General features: G+C 41.4%; 1 protein-coding gene across 5 annotated transcripts in view; it reads left to right on the top strand.

Moving 5' to 3' along the window:
* Positions 1-3,079: 3,079 nt before the first annotated feature.
* The window catches only part of PIEZO2 (piezo type mechanosensitive ion channel component 2), a 661,827-nt gene continuing 655,632 nt past the window's right edge, over positions 3,080-9,274 (top strand). For 3 of the 5 annotated variants that reach the window (XM_040432212.1, XM_040432214.1, XM_040432209.1), the window contains exon 1: positions 3,751-4,140. In XM_040432212.1, the coding sequence (XP_040288146.1) occupies positions 4,077-4,140 (64 nt within the window). In that variant the 5' untranslated portion in view covers positions 3,751-4,076. Of the gene's footprint in view, positions 3,201-3,750; positions 4,141-4,332; positions 4,416-9,274 lie in introns of those variants that run through there. The other 2 variants (XM_040432210.1, XM_040432211.1) reach the window with 2 other exon arrangements.

The following is a 9,274-nucleotide window of genomic DNA, read 5'->3' as shown; positions in this document are numbered from 1 at the left end:
CACTAAGTAAGTAAATGTTTATGAAGCGCACATAAGAATACTACTTTAATCTAGCGGACCCCATAAACCTGCTGCTGTATCTAGTCAGTAAGTAGCTCTAACCAGTCCATTTCCTACACACAAACATAAATTATTAACCTTTCCTTTTAACTTAAAATGTGTGCAGATTGTTCAAGATGGCTCAAGGTCTATGAAATTGTGGTACTAAAACAAGTCCCAACGCATCTTAGTGCAGTTAAGTATCTATTACCTTTAATGCCTTTAACAAGTGCACACACAAGACACGCACTCACAATACATATATTATTTTCTAAAGTCAGCACTAATTTCTAGTGATGAAATGGGACAATAGTAAAAAAGGGTTTGGCTTTAAAACTGCATCACCTTGAGTGTAAATCCAGGTAGATGAGTGGCAGAACCAAAGTAATCCTAATTTATGAACTGGGTAACTTCTAGCATGTCATCACAATTATCATATCATCTCTAAACCACGTCTAGGGGATATGTTTAGCTTATGGGGAGTGTAAAGCCCTAAAGCCCTGGTGTATGCAACTGTAAAAAAGTCATAGTTTTCCTATACAGTATTACTATATACAGTAAAATGTAATAATGTACACCTTATAACGTGTACAGGGGGGGGGGGGGGGGTTAATCTGTTTGTTTGCTTTGTAATTTTCATCTTGATTTTTTTTTAAACTTTAATTCATTAAATAATATTTTAAAGGGTTTGCCAAGCTACAGATATTGCTCATGATAAGTCATTAATATCAGATGGGTTTGAGCCCCACCAATCAGCTGTTTCAGGCAGCACTTCAAACCTAGAGCAGGGTAATCACATTTGTCCAGGTTACAAACCTTATGCTATTCAACAGTTAATTTATGGGGCACAGACCATAACGATAGTGAAATAGTCTGTTGATGGGCTGAAGGTTGCATGAGATCTATCACCAGCTTACATTCTCTGCATTTCAACCATACCCACTTGCAAAGGACATTACAGAGTAACATACTAATGACAATTTAAACAACGGTGAGAAGGCCCTGCTCACAAGAGGAAACGAGGAAACAGGGGTGACTAAAAAGGTAAAAGTTATTTGTTTTGTACAATGGTCCAGCCATCTTGGAACTAATTCGGGTTCTGAGGAAGGATATAATAGAGGGCAAACTCACTGATATAAATGGGCACTTCATTCCCCTGGTTGCCACTTGTTCCCTATAGATTATAGCTGAATGATGGAGCTCCCATTTTTCACATTTTGGATTAGCGGTTACATCATAAATTTTTATGTAATTTATCATTATAGTGCAAAACTTGCTTTTGTGTCACGTGTGGTTCTCCCTTTTGTGTCACGTATGTATTCTGGTTTAATCAGTGATGTAGTTATAAGGTGCTCATATGTAAAACCCCAATAGACCCACATAAATAACCATATCAACAAAAAATTGTTGCATAAGCCATATTTAATTAACATTAAGCAGTACTGTTGAGTGACTCGACAGATTTCTAGGCCCCACACATTGTTCCAAGATACCATGGCACATCCCTAGGCAGCCGCTGGTCATTCCATATTCACCTTCTTAGGTGTCTGGATTTGTCTAACTCCTTCCACTGATCTGCACCCTTTCCGTACAGCCTGTGGTTAGCTCACCATGGCCCATAGCTACCAGATGTGTAAAATACTGCAATCTCACCTTACAATAGATATATACTCATAACCACGTGACCTCATGTGTCGGAGCGTCAGACTTTCTTTTCCCTATAGGTACAATTAAAGTCCATACTCTGCTAAGCCCTAAATTCCTCTCTGCTGGCCCACCCTCTCTCTCACTAACCGCTCCCTTTTCTTCCTCACATTCCTTATTGCTCTGACAATACTTTTCCACCCCCCCAAAAAACCAGCCATGCCACCTATGTCGTTTTATACTTCTCTTCTTCTATCATCTTCCCTAAAAACATCCATCTTCTTCTCATGATCCCCATGCCCCCCACAATCAAAACTCCTCACATGAATAGGTGCCTGCTCCTCCCTCTTGGCAGTTACAGTCACCTAGGCCCCGCTGTCTGAAGGTGCTTTGGCAATGGAGTCCAATGGAGTCTAGACTTGATGCTGAGAAGTTGCATTTATACCACAAAGAAGATAGTAAACCCTAGCCTTCATTTGCTGCTTTCAGTGAATATTGCCTTAGCACATGATGGGTGGCTTTATGTTCCACCAGCAAATTGTAGAATACCTATGCTCTGGAAAGTAATTTGGTTGAAGATTTAGTGCACTTCATGGGTGCAAGCTGAAGTGAATAATTCTTGTGTTGCAGGACTGTCTATGGCATGTTTCTCTACTTGCAACATCTTGAAAAACTTCACCATATTGCTGACTTCAAGGAAGATTCCAAACCTCCACCCGCTTCTCCTCCTGATTGGGCGGCACTTCCAGGTCTAAATTTCTCATTGGTTTTTGGATGTGCTCGTAGAAGGCAGGGTCAGCAAAGTTTCATTGAGGTGGTGGTGTGTGACACAGAGAGGAGCCTGCATAGCTTGATCAGTGCGGTGTGATGAGGAGTGGCTCTGGCATTCCAAAAACCCAGCAGAGTCGTACAGTGACTCTGCAGCATCCCCTCGGAGCCCTGAGAGCTTCCACAGGCTTCTGGACCACAGTGATACCCAACAGCTTCTAGGATGAGTTTTCTTACCATTTTACCACTTAGCAGCGGACCCTCCTGAGGATAAAAGAAGGAGAGCGTCTGATGAATCTGTGACCTGGGACCGGTGGCTTTTCTGGAATATAAGACGAGCAAATGTTTTATGGACTCAAACAAGACTTAACATATGAGCTTTAGACAAGATTTCCCTTCGTAATGGGAAAACATGATTAGTCCCTTCACCGAGCAGAGCGACAAAACCTGGTCAAAACAAGAAAAGCTAAAGGGACGTAACCACAGAGACCTCACTCTGCCTGGGATTTAATGTCCTGGAGATGCAAGGACACTGCTTATAGCTCGCTCCAAAGCAATGCTTAAAGGCTCCGGCTGTGCCCTTGGGCGGACATAAAGGTTATGGGAATTGAATAGCTTGCGGACAGTGCTTTTTTCCCCCTTTATTTTGATCTTGTGAATAGTTTTAGAAGAAGTCCTTGAAGTGATGGCATCACAAGTGGTGTGTGGACTCATCTTCCGATTGCTTCTCCCGCTCTGCCTTGTTGTTGGTGAGTAATCTGCCATACGCCCATGACACAACTCATTTTTATGATCTCTCATGTTCGTTTTCTCTGGTAGTCTCCTCCCAAACTGTAAAAACATGACCCCAGCCCAGAGAGCAATATACTGCGGGCCTGTCTTGGGACAAGGAATGCAACCTGTGTCCAGTGTGCGTAATATATATATTCTTTTTGAATATAGACATATGTAGCAGAGCTGAATGTGTCATATACCTGCTGTCTCCTAGAAAAAAGACACACGCCAGACCCTGTGATATCAAAATGAGTTAGCATTGCCTCATAACACATCTGTAATAATAAGAAATAACAACTAGGAAAATGAAGGGTATAATGTGTAGTCAAATACTCCCAATGTATATAAAGATTCTGCTCATAATCTAGTGATATCATGGTGGAAATAAGTTTCTGAGGTAACAGAGTAGCATGCCGGAGGCTGCAGAGGGAGAGCAGCTGGGCTGCTGGAGTGTGAAGTGTTAAAATTTGGAGGTGGGGACTCTCTGTACCCTGCCTGACAGACAGACTGGGAGGAAAGGGTCAGGACAGGGAGAGGAGAGGCAGGGTGCACATGAAGAGCTCCTGAATCCTCGGAGAGGTCCTCACTGCCAGGTCGCCTGCTGTACCCATGCTGCATGTGGCCGGGGCTGGGAGGCTGCTGCCACCAAGTGCAGTCTCTGTACTTCCACAACTCGCCCTGACTGCAGCAGGATGGTGGAGACGAGCTGAGTGTGAGGAGGAGTCCGGGGGGACATGCTCCTGACTTACCCGCTGGTCAGTGCCCTTATGCCTTGGCTGCTGGACTGAGGGAACTTCCTAGCTGGCGCCGACTACTTCTTACCTTCTTTTTCATCGTGAGTCCCAGAAGCCATGGCATCCGAGACGGTGTGCGGGCTCGTCTTCAGGTTACTGCTGCCGGTCTGCCTGCTTGTGGGTGAGTGCTTACAGACCCCCCAACTATTACCCCCGTGTGCGGCTGGCACATACCGTATGGAAATGCCACATTCTGCTGTCCTGTGTGCACTTATACACCTCAGGTACAAAGTCAAGTGCCTCTGAGGAGAAAACATCCCAAATTCGGTCTTTATAGGTGGAGTTTTTTTTACTGTATAGAAGGAGTTGGAGACGCATTTCACTGAACGGGTGAAATGTGTGAGAACGTTTTTCGAAATAAGTGCGACATATTCCTCACTGAAGAAGAAGTCATACGTGCGACATATTTTGTGGCGGAGGTCAAACGGTTGTAACAATTGTACTCGGTTTTTTCTGCAGAAAAAAAGTATGAAACGAACGTGTTCGAGCGGTGTCTGCAGCTATATAATGTATGTATTGTAGCCCCCTCATCATGCTGAGGTAAAAGAGGGTCTCTTAGCCCGTGAGGTAGGTGGCTGTCACTGAGGTCACTCGAGGGAAATCCAGTTCACGGTTTCCTTAGTAGTTATCTCCCCCAAATCATCGCCTCCATTCACTGCTGCTGATAAATGGCGGCACGGGGGAGATAGCGCTCAGGGCTGTCTCCTCACACCGTGTAATATCTCCTCACCAGGACAAACATGTACTGTGTGTGCTACAGATGTGTGTGTATATATATATATATATATATATATATATATATATATATATAGTGTGTGTAATATATGTGTATGTGTATATATATATATAGTGTATATATATATAGTGTGTGTGTGTTACAGATGTGTGTGTGTATATCTATATATAGTGTGTGATATATGTGTGTGTATATATATATATATATATATAGTGTGTGTATATATAGTGTGAGTATATATGTGTGTGTGTGTGTATATATATATATAGTGTGTGTATAAGTGTGTGTTATATATGTGTGTATATATATATATAGTGTGTGTATATATATATATATATAGTGTGTGTATAAGTGTGTGTTATATATGTGTGTATATATATATATATAGTGTGTGTGTGTATGTATATATATATATATATATATATATATATAGTGTGTATATATATAGTGTGTGTGTATAAGTGTGTGTTATATATGTGTGTATATATATATAGTGTGTGTATGTATATATATATAGTGTATATATAGTGTGTGTGTATGTATATATATATATATATAGTGTGTATATATATATATAGTGTGTGTGTATAAGTGTGTGTTATATATGTGTGTATATATATAGTGTGTGTATGTATATATATATATAGTGTATATATATAGTGTATATATAGTGTGTGTGTATGTGTGTTATATGTGTGTGTATATATATATATATAGTGTGTGTGTGTATGTATATATAGTGTGTGTGTATATATAGTGTGTGTGTGTATATAGTGTGTGTGTGTATATGTATATATATATATGTGTATGGGTCTGTATGTTATATATAGTGTGTGTGTGTGTGTATATATATATATATATATATATGTGTATGTACAGCGCTATGGAATGAATGGCGCTTTATTAATAATAATAATAATAATAATAATAATATATATATATATATATATATATATATATATATATATAACTAAAATGTACCTGCGCATATGACAAATGCATACAATGGCTGAAGCTCTGTGAGGATTGGAGGTGCGGAGACCATTTCCAGCTGTTATTTGGAGGGAGTTTTCTGTTCACAGGAAAATAGGGCACCATTTTTTATGTCTGTCCTGTACAATGAGCCCTTCATGGACTGGAAAGTGACATTTTCTGCCACCCTCCTGGTTTCTTGTGCCCGGCTAGGGGAGGGTACAGCTGCCCTAATCTGACAGACTTTGCAAGGCTTTGCTATGGGAGTCATTGCAGACAATGTAACAACTTTTACCACACTCTTTACAGACAGTGAAAAGTGAATAAATGGATCCAGACGAGTGATTAGCAGTTATTTTCAGAAACATTAATATTTCAGAAACACTCTCAGTTGTTGGGGGATGTGCACCCAGTAATGTTCCTGTAGCCGGCTACACAATGGAAAGCTGTGGGATATTCAGCAGAGGCTTGTGTAATGGCTTTTCTTGTTTTATGGTGGAACACGACGCTATGCTCAGTCATTTCCCAAGTTCTACTGTACTGAATGAGCATTACCGTCTGAATTCGTAGATTATGGGAAGACCAATTGCTTGTACCTCCAGGATGATACAACTATACATTATGATTTCAGATGAATTAGGGCTGAAGTTTAGTTTGTGGATTGGGAACCTATAAGGTAAACTGTTGGTGATCTCTCCCTGCTGAGTTACCTCCAGTCCGGTCCATCGAGGTCATTATACTGTACTCAGGCTTTGTGGATCCAGAAGAAGGCAAGACAGCCATGAGGTAGAAGCCAACTGGTATGTCCACCTATGTCAGATTCATTGCAGAAACAGTCCTTTCCATACATCTGAATGGGGTTGTTGCTGCAGCATGGACATGGATTTCTGCAAGCCCCATTCACATGAAAGGAAGAGCATGCAACTTATCTGCTTCGTGGGAATATGTCCTAAATGTCCTCTCGTAATTGTCTTTCCGAACTCCAACAGATAGCTAACAAAATGGATGAAGATAACGCTTTTCAAGAAGGAATCCTACCGTCCTCAAGTTCATTCAACCCACGGTTATGTATTGGACCCAATAGCCTCGTGTCCTGTCAGATCATCGGTTGAAAAGTTCACCTTATATCTGACTCCATTTTGTTTTGCTGTTTCTCAGTGAAGAGTAAGCTCTTGGACGATTTCCGCACTTTCATTTGGAAGTCTGTTTTCCGTGTCCATGAACTTCATCCTACGTTTTTTCTGCTCATTTAAGGTTGCTGGATGTGTTGGTGATTTATGAGTGAGGTACAATATAGTCATGAATTATTAATATAGAGTAAGTTTTGGTACTGGGTGTGCTATTCATCTGTAATGTAGCTGGAGGCCATGTGTGGTCAGGAGGGTTCCTGGTTTGCTGGATGCTGAGGTGAATAGAAGTCAATGGCAGCTGCGCCCTTCTTACATTCTTTGGGGAGAATTTATCATGAGGGGAATTTCTGAAGTCAGTTTTGCTGAAGTGTGCATTGACATAATTTGTACATTGTTTCATAAATTTGGCGCATCTTTACTAACAACCCTGTTGTCTAGACATTACTCCATTTTTTACTCCACCACGTGCTGGAGTAAGATTGCACCAGTTTATAAATCTGGTGTCCGTAGCTAACCATGTCCACTGTCCACCCTCTATTCAAAAGTAGCAAGATTAGAGTAAAATTGCAAACTTTGCTACATTTTTTTATGAAATTATTAATTTCAACCTTTACCGGTATTCTTTGCTTGTGTGATCAATTTCTACAGATTGTAATATAATTCAGAGAACTACTGTCCAGACAAGTGATGGGTTACTGTAGTTGTTGGATGACAGACTTCACCCCTTTCCATTTAGGGTACGGCCACGCGATCAGGTTTTCTGATGCAGTTTTGAAAGCCAAAATCAGGAGTGGATCATAAAAGGAGAAAAACTATAAAGGCGGGTATGATGTCTCCTCTTTTTTGAATTCATTCCTGGTTTTGGCTTCCAAAACTGCATTCAGAAACCTGACTGTGTGACCATTCCCTTTAGGGCTTATTCACATGAACGTGTGCTGCCAGTTTCCGTATTGCAGACCACATTTGCGGATCCGCAATACATGGGCACCGTTCTGTGTGCATTCCGCATCACGGATGCGGACCCATTCACTTCAATGGGTCTGCAAATCCGGAGATGCGGAACGGAAGCACGGAACGGAACACTACGGACTGCTTTCTGGGGTTTTGTTCCGTGCCTCCGCACCGCAAAAAGATAGAACTTGCTCTATATTTTTGCGGAACGGACGGATCGCGGACTCATTCAAGTGAATGGGTCCACAATCCCCATGCGGCTGGGCCACGGTCCACAGCACGGGCACGGGCTTCACACGGTCGTGTGAACAAGCCCTTAGGCTGGGTTCACACTTGAGCGTTTTACAGCGCGTTCAAACGCGATGTAAAACGCTCAACACATGAAAACCAATGCTTCCCTATGGCCCTGGTTCTCACTTGAGCGTTTTACAGCGCGTTTGAACGCGCTGAAAAACGCCCTACGCTCAAACAAGTTCTTGAGCTTCTTTGGGGCGTTTTGACGCGCGTTTGTGGCCATAGGACACTGCAGTCAATCACACAAACGCGCGTCAAACGTGCGTTTACTATTGCAAAAAACGCGCATAAAAACGCGCGACAAAAACGCGCGTTAAACGCGCATATCAAATACGCTCAGGTCTGAACCCAGCCTTAAGTCTGCTGCAAACTCTTGAAGCATTGCAAAGACGCCTACCTATTTGTGCTGCTTTGTACAGGGCTACTTACATTCCTGCAGCATATCACTAATGAGTGAAGCACATGCACATTTCACATTGTCCGGTTTTGTATGTTTCCATACAGTAGTGCACTAGATCCTTGTATTGGGTTAATGGTCAAGCTCATTAAAATCCCATTTATTGTGTTACAAATAGGCAAAACAATATTGTTTATGAAGAGGTTCATACGTCCCAATCATTAATAGTTCAAAAGTGATCTCTATTAAAAACCTGAAAATGAATGTAGGAGTTGTAGGTGACCCCAATATATTACTCCCCGACCATTTCTCTGACATGGCTGCAGGAATCTGAGATACGGACCCTGGTCGTCACTTTGGAGGTCTGAATGTTGAGTTGAAATTTTAGTACAAAACCCATGGAGTATTTCCAATTTTCTGCATATGTGTATATATATATAAAGCTGAATCATTTCAGAAATGTTTGTATTTATAAAATTGCAGCTAGATACAGTATCTTTCCTTTTGTAATGCCTCTTAAAATGGGATTTTATATTTCCATGTAGAGCATTTCTTTAATAGTCAGCCTATATTCAGTACATTACACAAGTCTGTCCTTGGCAGTAACTTTTATATTAATGGCTATCTTGTTTTCCAACGATTCAGTCATTATTTTCACCTGCCTTATGATAAAAATGCATCGTCCGGTTATAGAAGTAGTGGATAGCAGCTCTCGGAAGCATCAGCTCCATTGTGAATGACGTGTGCGGGCAATGTGCTGTGTTAGCTGATAGTC

This window comes from Bufo bufo, chromosome 5 (genome assembly GCF_905171765.1).
Source record: "Bufo bufo chromosome 5, aBufBuf1.1, whole genome shotgun sequence".
Classification (NCBI taxonomy): domain Eukaryota; kingdom Metazoa; phylum Chordata; class Amphibia; order Anura; family Bufonidae; genus Bufo; species Bufo bufo.
The sequence above is the reverse complement of the archived record's forward strand: the minus strand, read 5'-3'. Positions and strand labels throughout refer to the sequence as shown.